The sequence below is a fragment of the Dreissena polymorpha genome, chromosome 4 (genome assembly GCF_020536995.1).
Source record: "Dreissena polymorpha isolate Duluth1 chromosome 4, UMN_Dpol_1.0, whole genome shotgun sequence".
Classification (NCBI taxonomy): Eukaryota; Metazoa; Mollusca; class Bivalvia; order Myida; family Dreissenidae; genus Dreissena; species Dreissena polymorpha.
Window position 1 is genome coordinate 39,164,146 of NC_068358.1, and position 18,609 is coordinate 39,182,754.

Genomic DNA, 18,609 nt, shown 5'->3' on the forward strand with positions numbered 1-18,609 from the left:
CGGCATAAAATGTACATGCATGTTGGGTAAAACTGTTCAGAACGCTAGCTATATTGGTTAACGTAACGTATCTATTTCTTGTTCAAACGTGCTTTGCATGTCTTCAAAAATGTTCAGGAGATGTTAAAGATCAAGACACATTACCGTTGAGGAGGGGACTTGCATCTGACCCAAATGGCCTTTCTAAGTGTAATAATGACACACATGTTAAAGATTGCTCTATGATAAATATTTAGGCATACAAACACTTATTTATGTGAACTTTATTGTCTGAATACCATTATACACGCTGTAGTTTAGACATTTCGTTAAACCAGTTGTCTCGTCAGCATAAGGTAGTCAATAACGAAGATATCTAGAAAAGAAAATGATTGTGTTACACTCCGCACTGAAGGTATTCAAGATATGTGTATAAATCATTTTTCATCAACTAAGTGACTGTATCTTAAAAAATAATGATTTATGTTTTAATATTCGATTAATTTGTTAAAGCACTCGTTGCAGTGATAGTGATAATTTACGTACATGTATCGGGTTTGGCGACGCAGTTTTTACTTTTAGCAAAAATGCATGCAACTTGATATAATATAAAATAGGATTGTATGAGTGTGTGAGTGCGCAAACAAAAGGACCTTATTGGCAACTTTACTGATCTCTTGGAAAAGACATGTTTGTAATGTTATATGAATTTATGTCGCATGCATATTTGCATAGTGTCACAAGATTTAAGATCAATCTCATGTATATGACAATACGAAAACCCGCTAATTAGAAAAGTTGACCTGATATACATTGTAAGAAAAAACACACAAATGTATTGTGTTCCAAATGAAAACAATTGCTATGATGGTACTATTTGATAGGTTGTTACTTGGCCTTTATTATCAATAGCCCATTATTCTAAAACGTCCGTAGGGAAAACGAGATACAAACATGGACATGAATGAAAACCTTTGCTTTCGTCAATACAATGCAATATATATAAACAACGACATAATACTAATCACCCATATTGGTGGTGCAGGTGATTAAGGTATGGCTCATTAACAAAATGTCATGAGTTCGGACATAGTTATTTGACTTTATATGTGTTTCACTATTAAACTTTTGTTGAATGTTGTATTATAAATGATCAGTAAATAATTATATTTTAGATTAAAATATATATAATAGTTTATGTTATTGTCTGTTACAATGTATGTTATATATAAAAGCGGTAAACGTTATATATAAAAGCGGTAAAAAATATATCGCATTAACCCTTGGTCTCAGAGTTTCAAGCAGTATAACAGTTAATTGTATGCTGCACAACTGGTGTTCAAACGGATTTTACAAATAATTATGCATACAAAAGTCGTGAAATTTGTCGATCGATTAATTTTGGTAATGGCGCAATGTATACTTATGTATACGCCATGTTAGCAACCAAAAATGAATAAGGCATGATTGTAAGATATAGGGCAACTCTACAATTCAATCATTTATTCCAGTTGTCGAACAGAACAATAAATGTAGGCGAGTCAATGGTAGATTGTAATACATTGATGGTAATATCCAATCAACTTAAATCAGATATTCGATGGTTTGATTGTCAGAAACTCGTTATGTAACTGTCAAGAATGTAGGAGGACAGATACGGGAAATACTTGGTGAGTTCTGTATTAAGATAAGGGTTATCATGCGAGGCTTAGAGACCACGTGCGAGGCTTAATATCTGTAATGCTGTTACTTAACTTCAAATAGTTATTCTCAATATATGACAATTATTTTACCTTAATAATTTCGTAACCGTATACGAAGCTGCTTATGTTTATATTATTACTATGTTTATCTCTGTGACATTATTGAATGTGAAATATCTAGTGTTTAGACGATGTACACTGTGCAAGTCTGAATAAATATTTGTCTTGTCTTGTCTTGACTAAACCGTCACGAAAACACGCCCGCCATAAAAGCAATAAATATCTTTTATCAAAAAAAACAATTTTATTAAATAAATATATAAATGGTGATCCTTAAATAAATCAAAAAGGATAAAGATGATGTTTACAATGATTTCAAGGAACCCATAATACACTATTAATACTATATAAAGCAGATTTCATAAATACTGCAAATAGTGCATTTATGCTATTCAAATAAAGAAATGATTCACTAACAACATGTTGATGACTTTGTTAACTTTATATTTCCAATAAGAAAGAAATTCAAAAGCATTTAGAAGAAATTTATAGAAAGTTTCAATTTGAATTGATTTGTTATAAAATTCAACCCAAACTCGGTTATATCTGACAATTAACACTATGATTGGACATTTTAAATAACTCATTTATTGGGATCTATGATAATTTGTTCCTGTATTGATGCGTGTGAAGCGCATGTGTAAAAAATACACATATAAATGCAGTTCTATTTCAAGAACGAATTACTAATAAAATCACAGTATGTGATACATTTCTAGCTTAACACAATGGTACTACAAAATAAAAGCGAATATAACTATCAGCTCCATTACCCCTGCCATAACTATGTTCATATATATATGTGCCGCGCCCTGTGAGAACGGGCATTAATACATGTGTGTTAAGTGTCGTCACAGATTAGCCTGAGAAGTCCGCACATACTAATCAGGGAAGACACTAGCCGCCTAAACTGGATTTTTGCTAAGAAACGAAATATATCACGAAAGCGGAAAATGTGGTCCCTGATTAGCACATGGTGATCTGGAAGACACTACGCACATGCATCAAGCCCCCTTTACACAGAGCACAGCTCATGTGTATTTTAAATACATAAATTATGATCTTAATATGATGCACAAAAACAGTAACTTAATTTTATTAACAGTATATAGTTTGCTCACTCTATAAAGAAAGTGATATTCTATCAATATGTGGTGTTGACTTGTCAAAATACAGTCTTATTATGTCAAACAGTCGTGTTATCTTGTCCAAATCTGGTGCTAACTTGTCAAAATACAGTCTTATTATGTCAAATCGTCGTTTTATCTTGTTCAAATGTGATGTTGTGATGTTAACTTGTCGGACAGACGGTGATCAATTACTAAAAATGTGTGAACCAACATTTTATTTACTCTCATGATTATTTCGCTTTTTTCATTTTGCATACATTGCAATTGCACGCCCATAGCATTTAGGTATTAATTAATTATTTGTTTAGAAGTTATTGTTCAGTAAACATTTGATTTCATATTCAACATTTACTTGCTATGACCAATGATCTCTTTATTTACCATAAAACGATGCACCAACTAATGAAACATATAAAGACAGACAGACAGACAGCCAGCCAGCCACAGCCAGCCAGCCACAGCCAGACAGCCACAGCCAGCCAGCAACAGCCAGCCAGCCAGCCAGCCACAGCCAGCCAGCCAGCCAGCCAGCCACAGCCAGCCACAGCCAGCCAGCCAGCCAGCCACAGCCAGCCAGCCAGACACAGCCAGCCAGCAAGCCACAGCCAGCCAGCAAGCCACAGCCAGCCAGCCAGCCACAGCCAGCCAGCCAGTCACAGCAAGACAGACACAGCCAGACAGACACAGCCAGCCACAGCCAGCCAGACACAGCCAGCCACAGCCAGCCACAGCCAGCCAGCCAGCCACAGCCAGCCAGCCAGACACAGCCAGCCTGCCAGCCAGACACAGCCAGCCACAGCCAGCCAGCCAGACACAGCCAGCCAGCCAGCCAGCCACAGCCAGCCAGCCACAGCCAGACACAGCCAGCCACAGCCAGCCAGCGACAGCCAGCCAGCCACAGCCAGCCAGCCAGCAACAGCCAGACACAGCCAACCACAGTCAGCCAGCCAGACACAGCCACAGCCAGCCAGCCACAGCCAGCCAGACACAGCCAGCCACAGCCAGCCACAGCCAGCCGGCCACAGCCAGCCACAGCCAGCCACAGTCAGACACAGCCAGCCACAGCCAGCCAGCCAGACACAGCCACAGCCAGCCAGACACAGCCAGCCACAGCCAGCCAGCCAGCCACAGCCAGACAGACACAGCCAGACACAGCCAGCCAGCCAGCCACAGCCAGACAGACACAGCCAGACACAGCCAGCCAGCCAGCCACAGCCAGACATACACAGCCAGACACAGCCAGCCACAGCAAGACACAGCCAGCCACAACCAGCCAGCCAGACACAGCCAGACACAGCCAGCCAGGCAGCCACAGCCAGCCACAGCCAGCCAGCCACAGCCAGCCAGTAACAGCCAGCCAGCCAGCCAGCCACAGCCAGCCACAGCCAGCCAGCCACAGCCAGACACAGCCAGACACAGCCAGACACAGCCAGACACAGCCAGCCACAGCCAGCCAGACCCCTTTCATTTATTGCACTTTAATTCGGCGTTTCTCCAGGTCTTCCGGTGGGAACTGTTTGAACATTGGACAATCGGTTCCTGACAAGTTTTTCAATTTTCTCCTTACCATATCCCTGTCCTTTAAATAAGTAATTTTGACGACGATGTTGCGTATCTTACTAGAAACTTGCTGTTCCAGTGAGCGATGGACGCGCTAAAAGCAGATATTCGATGTCCTTTGCAATTTGAATGGTCGCATGTAAATGTTTCTGTAACTTTATTTCCGTTATGTCCGCCGTCTCGTTGCCAGTGAGTTGTCTTTTTGAACTTTTGGGAGCAGCTTAATTGGTCCGAATGGATTTCAGATTCGCAACGTAGTCGAGTAGGTTCTCCCGCTGTTTCTCCAGCATGACCACCTTCTCGACCATCTGCGCCGCCCCGACGTTTGTGGACTCCACCCTCTCTTCCAGCGACAACATCAATCGTGCATTTAACGCGGTCATCCAACGCTAAACAATTTTGTTTTATCTCTTTATCAAAGTTCACAACTTCCCTCCCCATATTATCTAGAACACTGCATTCATGCAATCCATCAAATCTTTGTTCGTCGACTCGCGGCCTCCGTCCACCATATTGGAGCAATCAATTTGTTTAGATTTAAAGTAGAGTCATTCCCTGGTGTCAAATCAAAATTACTATCATCTGAAGCGTCCGATTCCGGAAATAATACAGCGCTAGCCTTACTTGTCACTCACTGAAATATAAACTTCAACGTCACGCATACGAGCCTCTCGGCTTGGTAGCTTTGTTTACGTTTCAACTAGAACTCCCGCTTCTTTTTCTGTCTTTTCTCTTTCTTGTCATATAATAACATCGCCTTTTGTGGTAAATGAACTAAATAAATAAGTAACTAGACACATATAACTTTTCCGACTAAAATCAATACAAATCTAAGCATTTAACACTCGTTAAATCTTAAAATTTATCCAAAATACACTCTTCGATATAAAACACGTCTTTCCGCGCTTTATCATACCACCTCATTGATTTCTGCCTGATATAAGGTTGCCTGATATATGTTTTTATATCATGGTCAACAGGAAGTTCGTATATCAGTCATGTGTGGAGGATGGTCAACTATAAAGTAATCATTTTTAGAAAAATCGAATCAGAATCAACAAAACAAACAATTTGATACCAAGATGTAATTTATTTTAAACACAAAACGCAACACAAACAGCAAAAAAAACATTTTTTACAATACTAAGCGCGCGTGCTCATGACGTCATTATTAACACGTCAAGCGACAATATTCATATTCTTTCTTATTGAAACTGCAGCTTCTTAGCGATTTTTTTAGTATTTCTTTTGTATCGGGGACGTAGAGCTATGATAAACAGAAAAACAGGTTACTGTCTGATCTTTTTGTAATATATCAGGCTCGGCACGAATGAAATAACGGCTCGGCAAGCCTCGCCGTTATATTACTGTTAGCCTTGCCTGATATATAACAAAAAGATCAGGCAGCAACCTGTTATTCTATATATATCACGTTACCTAATTCCTATATAAAATAACAAAATTAAGCAAATTATACTGTTTTTTTTCTACCAACTCGGATTTTTAAAGCTTTCTCAATCAACGTAATTGTTAAAACTTATCAACATATTCATAAAGGTCTTTATATAAAATGCGGTATGGATTGTAGTTTTGTAATAAGTCCGACGGCATTGCTTTAAAAATATATGTAATAAATTCACCAGTCCCTTAATACTCTTTCAAACAAAGAAGAACATATATATTACATAGACGTGATTTGTTCTTGAAGTTTCATGCACATACATTTTCCACATTTAATACTCCAATATTATATAAAAGCGCTGTTGGGTTAATGCCATATTATCACTTTTTCTGAATAATTGTGTCAAGAAATATCTGTCTTATGTACCTTAATCTGGCGATACAACTGAAATGAATATTCTATTTATTTTAATCATGGAGCACTTTAATACCACCACAATGTCGTGAACCAGAACTACAGTTCTTACACTGGCAGGCATATTTAAGGTTACTGCTCTAGACATGATATATTGTTATTCTTTGGCCTAGTGGTGTTCGTTTTCAGATTTATTTTGTACTAAATTTCGGAAACTCTTTTTGGGGGGTGATTTAATTACGTTTTCGTTGTATAACACTGATTTTGAAGAAAAACGTTCTCATTTCCACTGCTACATGTTTAATCATTAAATTCGACCTCATACTGGAAACCGGGAGACGGAACCAAATTTCAAACATTGAAACTATAAGCTTTCTGTATATTTAAAGATTTAAAACACTGTAAGTGTTGCACTGAATGCATGCTCTCAATAGACATAGTATGGACACGACTAAGTAAGCATATCGGATATGGTGCACATTTATTTTGCTTGCCATACAGTTTCATTTCGAATTAAATAAAAGTTTGATCGATTTTGTTATATTTATATATACGGAATCTTAGTCTTCCCAATAAATTCTATGTACTGATCACAAACTATCAGGTTGCATATATTGTATTGCTATATATTATTATATCATAATGTCTTGAATGGACGTATTCATATTTTGCAAAATTTTCTAAAATTAATGTTATAGACAAAAAATGTTTTGTATGCAATCAATGAAATGACTAAGAAAATGTTAAAATAATACATGTCCGTTTATTTGACAATCACCAATAGAAATTGAGCAATAAGTAAGCGTCTGTAAAGATTTTAATCACTAATTTAGCAAAAGCATGGGTAGGGTTGCCGATAAAGAGTTTTAACTCACATCTTCATTGTTTAGCCTGCGTGGTGTAGTGCTATGTAGTTCACGTTGCTTCTATAGGTCTCGGCTGTGTGGTGTAGTGATAGGTTGTTCGCGTTGCTTCTATAGGTCTCGACTGCTTGGTGTAGTGATAGGTAGTTCGCGTTGCTTCTATAGGTCTCGACTGTGTGGTGTAGTGATAGGTAGTTCGCGTTGATTCTATAGGTCTCGACTGTGTGGTGTAGTGATATTTAGTTCGCGTTGCTTCTATAGGTCTCGACTGTGTGGTGTAGTGATAGGTAGTTCGCGTTGCTTCTATAGGTCTCGACTGTGTGGTGTAGTGATAGGTAGTTCGCGTTACTTCTATAGGTCTCGACTGTGTGGTGTAGTGATATGTAGTTCGCGTTGCTTCTATAGGTCTCGACTGCGTGGTGTAGTGATAGGTAGTTCGCGTTGCTTCTATAGGTCTCGACTGCGTAATGTAGTGATAGGTAGTTCGCGTTGCTTCTACAGGGCTCGACTGCGTGGTGTAGTGATAGATAGTTCGCGTTGCTTCTATAGGGCTCGACTGCGTGGTGTAGTGATAGGTAGTTCGCGTTACTTCTACAGGGCTCGACTGCGTGATGTAGCGATAGGTAGTTCGCGTTGCGTCTATAGGGCTCGGCTGCGTGATGAAGTGATAGGTAGTTCGCGTTGCTTCTATAGGGCTCGACTGCGTGATGTAGTGATAGGTAGTTCGCGTTACTTCTATAGTTCTCGACTGCGTGATGTAGTGATAGGTAGTTCGCGTTGCTTCTATAGGGCTCGACTGCGTGATGTAGCGATAGGTAGTTCGCGTTGCTTCTATAGGGCTCGACTGCGTGATGTAGCGATATGTAGTTCGCGTTGCTTCTATAGGGTTCAACTGTGTGGTGTAGTGATAGGTTGTTCGCGTTGCTTCTATAGGTCTCGACTGTGTGGTGTAGTGATAGGTAGTTCGCGTTACTTCTATAGGTCTCGACTGTGTGGTGTAGTGATATTTAGTTCGCGTTGCTTCTATAGGTCACGACTGTGTGGTGTAGTGATATCTAGTTCGAGTCGCTTCTATAGGTCTCGACTGTGTAGTGTAGTGATAGGTTGTTCGCATTGCTTCTATAGGTCTCGACTGTGTGGTGTAGTGATATGTAGTTCGCGTTGCTTCTATAGGTCTTGACAGTGTGGTGTAGTGATAGGTAGTTCGCGTTGATTCTATAGGTCTCGACTGTGTGGTGCAGTGATATGTAGTTCGCATTGCTTCTATAGGGCTCGGCTGCGTGGTGTAGTGATAGGTAGTTCGCGTTGCTTCTATAGGGCTCGGCTGCGTGGTGTAGTGATAGGTAGTTCGGGTTGCTTCTATAGGGCTCGACTGTGTGGTGTTGTGATATGTAGTTCGCGTTGCTTCTATAGGGCTCGGCTGCGTGGTGTAGTGATAGGTTGTTCGCGTTGCTTCTATAGGTCTCGAATTCGCACTTATAAAGCAGCTCGTTTTTATTTGATCGTTTTTTCTTTCAGTATTCATTGCTCAAATTTTGCCCAATATAACAGTTTTGTTAGTAAATTATTTAAACGGAAAGTGTTCACAAATATATAATCCCTGAGCAAGAACCTTTATATCAGAGCGGTCCATTAGCCTAAACTCCACATATTCCTACAGCATCCTTAATTATTTGATTAATAGAATTGACGGTCTCCAGACAATCCTAAGACTGATTTAATGGACAACATACCATGCGATTACTTTGTTCGGCTATAAATGCATAAGATGTTTTAGATATAATAGTTCATGGCGGACTGGCAACGTATACTGTTGAATTTTTTTTACTGACGTACCATTAACGGTTTGATTTGTGAAATAATTTTACAAATTGTACTCTATGTTTTAAACAATAATTTTAATAAAAAATTTACTTTTAAATAATCGTATTGTATCATATACTTCAAAAAAATAACTGAAAACAAAGACGTAAATAAGAAATGAGTATGAGAACAATCCGTATATTTTTTTATCATTAATATGCTGTTATATCCCATAGCCGAAGAATTCGGAAATGCCATGTCAAATTCTGATTATAAACACACTATTATTGGTTTCCTATTGCCATTATATCACGAAATTAACAGTAAAATATCCGGCGTTATTTTATGTTGAATAAAAATAATATTCGAGTGAGATGCAACATGGTCATGAATCGAATAAGGAGCGCGATAACCAATGATCGATGAAACATAGCACATTAAAACGATACAGTGTTGGCCTTCATGTTGCAGTCCATATACCAACAGGCCGTGATAGGGAACCTATCTGCCATGAACACAGGTCTTGCTTTGGAACCTTTCTGCCATGAACACACTTGTCTTGATTGGGAACCTATCTGCCATGTACTCACAGTTCGTGACTAGGAACCTATCCGTCACACAGGTGGTCGCGATTGAAAACTTCCACACACAGGTCGTGATTGGGAACCTATCTGCGATTTACACACATGTCGTGATTGGGAACCTATCTGTCACACACATGTCGTGTTCGGGGGCCTGTCTGCCACACACATGTCGTAATCGGGGACCTATCTGCCACACACATGTCGTGATTGGGAACCTATCTGCCACACACATGTCGTGATTGGGGACCTATCTGCCACACACATGTCGTGATTGGGGACCTATCTGCCACACACATGTCGTGATTGGGAACCAATCTGCCACACACATGTCGTGATTGGGAACCTATCTGCCACACACATGTCGTGATTGGGAACCTATCTGCCACACATAGGTCGTGATAGGGAACCTATCTTCCACACACAGGTCGTGATTGGGAATCTATATGTCACACAGGACGTAATTATGGACCTATCTGCCACACATAGGTCGTGATTGGGAACCTCTCTGCGATGTCCACACAGGTAATGATCGGGAACTTATCTGCCACACACAGGTCGTGATTGGGAACCTATCTGTCGATTGATTGATTGATTTTTATTCAGGTTTTAAACACACAATATACAAGTTATCATTCAAATTTAAATAACAATTTAAACTAAAAGTATTTGTGAAATTATAAGTATTTGTGAGATTGCGGCTGATCTAAACCTATAGTATAAAAACTGTCATAAAATAATTTGAAATTAGATTGTACAATGAAAGTGAACGCAAAAGTACGATAAGATAAAAAAAAGTCTTCAGAAAGCGCATCACCTCAAGTTAAATTTGAAAGGAACAGATCAGCAGCTGCCTCACACTTAAAATTTGATTTAATGATAGTCTAATGGTATATAAAATATTGATTATCACAGTTAAACATGTCACATATATTTGTTATCACAGATTTTCAGCACAGACTAGTAATTTGATATATTATAGAAACAAATTCACAGCTTTAGGAGAACTTAGTATGCAAAATGAAATAACTTATACAGTATAGTGTTAAAACCTTGGATTGCCCATGAAAGCTCGAAAGCTTATTTCCAATGGGGTACAGTTAAGGTTATACTTACTATAGTATAATGCACAATATGAACAATAAGTCCCTGATAATTTGAGAATACATGTAGGTTGTAACAATCATGTTTCTATAATATATTGGCCATGATGACTATAGCACAAATATTCTAAAAAATACAATTAAAGAATTTTAGCTAAGCACAAAAGATGTTTTTTTAACAGCTAATTTGAACTCAAGTTTATTATCAAATTTCTTTATTGTATTTGGCAAAGCATCCCAATCACTAATTGCACTGTAGTAAAAGGTAACATTTCCTTAACCATGGCGTTTGGGCACTCTAAAATTGTATGCGTGTGCACTTGTTGAATATGAATGGGTATCTTTCACAAATACAATTTTTTCTTTCAAATATGATGGACACTTGTCTTTAACAATTTCAAATGCATGATTCAGTCTTAATTGCTTATTTCTATTCTCAACATTTAGCAATGACATATCTGACAAATTACATTGGTTAATACATATATAAATCTGACAATTTTATTTTGACATATCTGTAATTTTTCTTTTAGACCTTTATTTAAACTTGGATACCAAGAGGAACAAGAATAGTCAATGTGACACTGAATCAATGCAGAACATAAATATTTTCTAGTCCTTGTATCTAAAGATTTTGCATTTCTATACATAAATTTAAGACGAGAGTTTACTTTGCTAACAATGTTGTTTACAATATTTTCACCAGATAATGTGTTATCAATACTTACACCAAGATATTTGACAGCAGTTGTGGGTTCAATTGTATGCCCATTGAATTTTATTTCAAAATCTTTCAGTTGTTTTAACTTTCTCTTTGGTCCATATATACTACATTCAGTCTTCCCTAAATGTAGGGATAATTTATTGTCAACTAACCAATTTGAACATGAATCCATGACTCTGCTTAATTTTTCAGATATAACATGTGGATCTTTATGTGCATACAAAATAGCGCTATCATCAGCATAAAGGATCAATTTACAGTCAGGATCAATACTTATATACATGTCATTAACATAGCATAAAAATAGAAGGGGTTCCAAAATACTACCTTGGGGTATCCCGCAAGTCACAGGTTTAAAATCTGAGAAGATGTTGTTGACACACACAGTTTGTTTTCTACCAGATAAGTAAGACATAATCCAATCAGTATTTTCCATACCAATTAATTTTAATTTACCACATAGTATATTGTGATCTACTGTATCAAACGCTTTCTGCAGGTCTAACATTACCATGCCAGTATAGAGTCCTTTAGAGTTCTGCGATGTACACACAGGTCATGATTGGGAACTTATTTGCTACACACAGGTCGTGATTGGGGAGCTATCTGCAATGTACATACAGGCCGTGATTTGGAATCTTTGTCACACAGAACGTGATAAGGAACCTATATTCCAACACGCACAGGCAGGTCGTAATTGTGAACCTATATGCATGTACACACAGGTCGTGATATTGAACCTATCTGCCATCCAAAGGTCGTGATTGGGAACCTATCTGCCATACACACATGTCGTGATTTGGAACCTATCTGCGACACACACAGGTCATGATTGGGTACCTATCTGCGATGTACACGTAAGTCGTGATTGGAAACCTATCTGAAACACAAGTCGTGATTAGGAATCTATCTGTCATCATGTAAACACAGGTCGTGATTGGGAACATATCTGCCGTGTACACATTGATCGTGATGGGGGACCTTTCTGTCACACAAGTTGTGATTGGGAACCTATATGTCATGTTCCCACAGGTCGTGATTGGGCACCTATCTGCCACGCACATATCGTGGTTGCGTACCTATATGTCATGTAACCACAGGTCGTGATTGGCAACTTATATGTCACCCACAGGTCGTGATTGGAAACCTATCTGCTGTACACACATGTCGTGATCTGCAACCTAACATGTACCCACAAATCTTGACTGTGAACATACATGTAGCTGCTACACACAGGTCGTGATTTGGAATCTATCTTTCACCCAAAGGTCGTGATTGGGAATCTATCTGCTAAACACACACATGTCGTGATTCGGAACCTATCTGTCATATACCCACAGGTCGTCGTTGGTGACCTATTAACCACACACAGGTCGTGAATGGGAACCTATCTGTGACACATACACACATGTCGTGATTTGGAAACTATCTGTCATGTACACACAGGTCGTGATAGGGGACCTATCTGCCACACACAGGTCGTGCTTTGTACACACAGGTCGTGATAGGGGACCTATCTGTCATGTACACACAGGTCGTGATAGGGGAACAATCTGCCACACACAGGTCGTGCTTTGCACACACAGGTCGTGATAGGGGACCTATCTGTCATGTTCACACAGGTCGTGATCAGGGACCTATCTGCCACACACAGGTCGTGCTTTGTACCCACAGGTCGTGATAGGGGACCTATCTGTCATGTACACACAGGTCGTGATAGGGGACCTATCTGCCACACACAGGTCGTGATAGGGGACCTATCGGCCACACACAGGTCGTTATTGGGAACCTATCTGCCACACACAGGTCGTGATTGGAAACCTATTTGCCACACACAGGTCGTGATTGGGGACCTATCTGCCACACACAGGTCGTGATTGGGGACCTATCTGCCACACACATGTCGTGACAGGGGACCTATCTGCCACACACATGTCGTGACAGGGGACCTATCTGCCACACACAGATCGTGACAGGGGACCTATATGCCACACACATGTCGTGATTGGGGACCCTTCTGCCACACACAGGTCGGGCTTGGGGACCTATCTGCCACACACAGGTCGGGCTTGGGGACCTATCTGCCACACACAGGTCGTGATAGGGGACCTATCTGCCACACACAGGTCGTGATTGGGGACCTATCTGCCACACACAGGTCGTGATTGGGGACCTATTTGCCACACACAGGTCGTGATTGGAGACCTATCTGCCACACACAGGTCGTGATAGGGGACCGATCTGCCACACACAGGTCGTGATTGGGGACCTATCTGCCACACACAGGTCGTGATAGGGGATCTATCTGCCACACACAGGTCGTAATTGGGGACCTATCTACCACACACAGGTCGTGATAGGGGACCTATCTGCCACACACATGTCGTGATTGGGGACCTATCTGCCACACACAGGTCGTGATTGGGGACCTATCTGCCACACACAGGTCGTGATTGGGAACCTATCTGCCACACACAGGTCGTGATTGGGGACCTATCTGCCACACACAGGTCGTGATAGGGGACCTATATGCCACACACAGGTCGTGATTGGGAACCTATCTGCCACACACAGGTCGGGACAGGGGACCTATCTGCCACACACAGGTCGTGATTGGGGGCCTATCTGCCGCACACAGGTCGTGATAGGGGACATATCTGCCACACACAGGTCTTAATTATGGACCTATCTGCCACACACAAGTCGTAATTATGGACCTATCTGCCACACACAGATCGTGATTGGGGACCTATCTGCCATACACAGGTCGTGACAGGGGACCTATCTGCCACACACAGATCGTGATTGGGGACCTATCTGCCACACACAGATCGTGATTGGGGACCTATCTGCCACACACAGGTCGTGATAGGGGACCTATCTGCCACACACAGGTCGTGATTGGGGACCTATCTGCCACACACAGGTCGTGATTGGGGACCTATCTGCCACACACAGATCGTGATTGGGGACCTATCTTTCACACACAGGTCGTGATTGGGGACCTATCTGCCACACACAGGTCGTGATAGGGGACCTATCTGCCACACACAGATCGTGATTGGGAACCTATCTGCCACACACAGATCGTGATTGGGGACCTATCTGCCACACACAGATCGTGATTGGGGACCTATCTGCCACACACAGGTCGTGATAGGGGACCTATCTGCCACACACAGATCGTGATTGGGGACCTATCTGCCACACACATGTCGTGATTGGGTACCTATCTGCCACACACAGGTCGTGATAGGGGACCTATCTGCCACACACAGGTCGTGATTGGGGACCTATCTGCCACACACAGGTCGTGATAGGGGACCTATCTGCCACACACAGATCGTGATTGGGGACCTATCTGCCACACACAGGTCGTGATTGGGTACCTATCTGCCACACACATGTCGTGATTGGGAACCTATCTGCCACACACAGGTCGTGATTGGGGACCTATCTGCCACACACAGATCGTGATTGGGGACCTATCTGCCACACACAGGTCGTGATAGGGGACCTATCTGCCACACACAGATCGTGATTGGGGACCTATCTGCCACACACAGGTCGTGATTGGGTACCTATCTGCCACACACATGTCGTGATTGGGAACCTATCTGCCACACACAGGTCGTGATTGGGGACCTATCTGCCACACACAGATCGTGATTGGGGACCTATCTGCCACACACAGGTCGTGATAGGGGACCTATCTGCCACACACAGATCGTGATTGGGGACCTATCTGCCACACACAGGTCGTGATTGGGTACCTATCTGCCACACACATGTCGTGATTGGGAACCTATCTGCCACACACAGGTCGTGATTGGGGACCTATCTGCCACACACAGATCGTGATAGGGGACCTATCTGCCACACACAGGTCGTGATAGGGGACCTATCTGCCACACACAGATCGTGATTGGGGACCTATCTGCCACACACAGGTCGTGATTGGGGACCTATCTGCCACACACAGGTCGTGATAGGGGACCTATCTTTCACACACAGGTCGTGATTGGGTACCTATCTGCCAATTTCTCACATATTAATATTCCATTATTTAAGTATAATGTTATGAGAATGCTTATTCCATGTAGATTTGTATAAAAGGAAAGAATATTTTTTAAAGACATAACGATGCCATGCAATTACGATATTTTTAAACGGTATACATTATATGTTTAACGGAATCACATCATGACTATCACATAAAATGCATACAAAAAGGTGTTTCTTCTCATTAGATTCAAGCAATTTTATAACAGAAGATTTATTAATAGAGGAAAACTTAACAATGTGATTTCATGTTTTTACAATATGTCTGTTCAAACTTATGAAATGGCATTTGTGCGAGATTGTTCACGATGATTAGGAAGAGTTATCTGCATATAGATAAAAAATATTGACGTTAGGCTCACAATTCATCTGCGTGAATGTTCTTCTGAAATCAGTCGCATCACCGATGAAGCAATAGATTGTGATATTGATTATAAGCGATTTGGTTTCGTAACCTGTTTGTCGCTTTTTATGGTGTTTTCCATTAAGCGAAACGCACAGTAAAACTATCTATATGATCGGTAATGTGATAAGTTTATTTGCAACATATGTATGCTACATAAAATTATGCATGTAAATTGTAATGCGATATATTTTGTGCGTCAAACCATGGACAGAAACTCGACATTATATATAAATCATTTGTTTAAAATAAACCAGTTCATTGCATTTGCTGCCGGTCGCATGTCATTATCCATGACACATATATATCCACTGTTATTGACGAAATTTCGTGATTTGGCGAGCGTTATTATTGTTTACAGAAGCTGTCAGAACATTTTACGTTCGTTATGAATTTAGCATCTCATACAACTCACGCATGTATGCACTAAATAATAAATAATGATTATTAAATGTTATGTGGTATGTAAAGTGGCACACATCCATGAAACCTACTCATAACAATACTCATTTGTATTTAAATGGAGTAGACATTGCGCTTCAATTCAACGGAGATGTTTCCTCGTAACCTGTCGTGTCTTTGTATATTTGTGTTAACTTGAAACAATGAAATGTTCGTACTTTTAAAGAAAACAGCTTTTATGCCAATAACAAACAAATGCACGTTTTCGTCCGCCGGTTTGAACATAGGTGTGTTTATACTGCCATAAATCCATTCAAATTTAAAAAGTACATTTTCACAGATTGTGGCATGTTTTTTAGTTTGTCATTAAATGCTCTACTTTTATAAATGTAAACGTGTTAACTAAATGGCTCCAGTATTAAACAAGAATACAATAAAAAGAAAAAAACACATCCATAATAGGGCTCGAACCATTAATCCTTGTAGTAAAAGTCTAGCTCTTCAGCAACTCAGCCATTCGTACTTTTATTAATAGTGATGTATTTTATACTAATTATACGCAATCATTGTAATGTCACAAAATATAACGATAGCGTTTTGGTAAATTGACAAATTGAATAAAATTGTTTCAGATTTGCAAAATTTCATTGTAGTTATGATATTTGCGAGGAAACAGTAATATTGAAAATCAACTATGCTCGAAAATATCCATTATATGTATCTTTTGACGATGTAATGACCTGAAAATAATAAAGCGGTACAAATGCAAAACGATTAAATTATTTGTAAATATCTGTTGTTATCGTTATATTTTGAGTCATATCGAGTATTGCGTTTAAACAGTAAAATACACACTACATGAGCACGAGTGGCCGAGTGGGGTTATTGTTAGGCTTTTACACCAAGGGACAAGTATTCGAGCCGATTTGAGTATTACAAAAATATTTCTTTAATTGTATTCTTGTTTTTTATTTCAGCAATTTAGTTTCACTGTTTACTTTTATCAAGTTAACGCATACAATGACAAACTTTAATCCATGCCAAAATCTGTGAAACGGTCACTTTAAGTTGAAGGTGACAGTAATCATATTATTTACATTGTCAATAATATAAACATCAATCGACGTCTCTTGTATTATAAATTTTTGCCTCAATTCATGTTTATGGCCAGAAATGTGTCGGCGTTAATATATACATCGCAACTACACATGTTATTTTATCTAAAAGAACACGTCGCTTTTTAAAATCAAAAGTCATATATTGATACATACAACTGTGTTTACGTCGGTAGAGTCTATTGATTAGATTTACATGGCCATTGTCTGTAAATATCATATGGTTTTTAGAAATTATTGCACATAACTTGGTTGTACTATACGTCGCATATTCGTACACAAGCAAAATATGACACAATGTTGTACCTTCGAGTTTGTTTATGGCATTTGAATATTGACGTTGTAATTGTGTGTTTCTGTTGCTCATACGCACTTTAAAAAGATTGTTCAAGACATTATCATTTAATGATAGTATAAGATACATAATAAGTTAGTTAACCTGAGTTTTTCTTTGTTTTCATTTTTGAAATGTATTCTCACATATAGAATGAAAGATACTACCAAAATGGAACGTGCAGACCCCTTTTTCATAATACGGCACTTCATAAATACTATACTAGTATCTTCAATGCTATATATTCAATGCTTAAAGTATATATTTTAGTAATTGATTGATTAATTAATTTATTTTTTTACCCTAATTAGAGAGATTGTAGACCAGAATTTACCGAACACGAGCTGTGTTGACCTTTTATAATTGCGCCACGTTCAATTATGTTCTTTTTAATAGTTTGGTATGGAAACGTAACCGTACTTCTCTCGAAAAGCCAATGTATTTCCGCCTTTATAAATAGATCTCGACTGGTGTGAATTATATCATTCCACATAAAGCTGTTTCAAATCCCCAATAATTTCGTATCGTTTATATAATGGCATAGTGTTTATGAAGAATTGCTATTTCGTACAATGATTAAACTCAGAAATAAACCCACATATTAAGTCGTTTTTTCGAGCAGCATGAATTATGCACGTCTGACTTTTCGCCACGTTGTCCATCTCTTTTTGTATTAATTATGTCTTTTTCTTATATGTCCGAATGTGTTCAATAAATTCTGTATACGGTATCACAAAATAAGGTGCACACATAAAGTGGTGGTTTTCGTTGCAATATTGTATATGCGTGTTATCAAATTAATCGTGCCTATGCACTCGTGATTTAATTCCTACGCATCTATACTCCTTACTGTGGGTTATTCGACAACAAACCATGATAGAATAAATATTATTTCTTAAATAAACGTCTATTTAATCAGAAATAATAATGACATCCGGACATTTACTTGCTCGCAAAAAAATACAAAGCTT

The 18,609-nt window shown here is 39.5% G+C and overlaps 1 protein-coding gene across 1 annotated transcript; it reads left to right on the forward strand.

Moving 5' to 3' along the window:
- The first annotated feature begins 367 nt into the window (after window positions 1-367).
- On the forward strand, window positions 368-4,415 carry LOC127878358 (proteoglycan 4-like). Its single transcript, XM_052424887.1, has 2 exons — window positions 368-394; window positions 3,384-4,415. The coding sequence occupies exons 1-2, from the start codon at window positions 368-370 to the stop codon at window positions 4,413-4,415; spliced, it is 1,059 nt and encodes a 352-aa protein (XP_052280847.1).
- Window positions 4,416-18,609: the final 14,194 nt, after the last annotated feature.

Coding starts and splice junctions, on each gene's coding strand:
- LOC127878358 (XM_052424887.1), top strand. CDS start 368: ATGATTGTGTTACACTCCGCACTGAAG. Junction 395..3,383: donor TGTTACACTCCGCACTGAAG/GTATTCAAGATA, acceptor AGCCAGCCACAG/CCAGCCAGCCAGCCAGCCAG.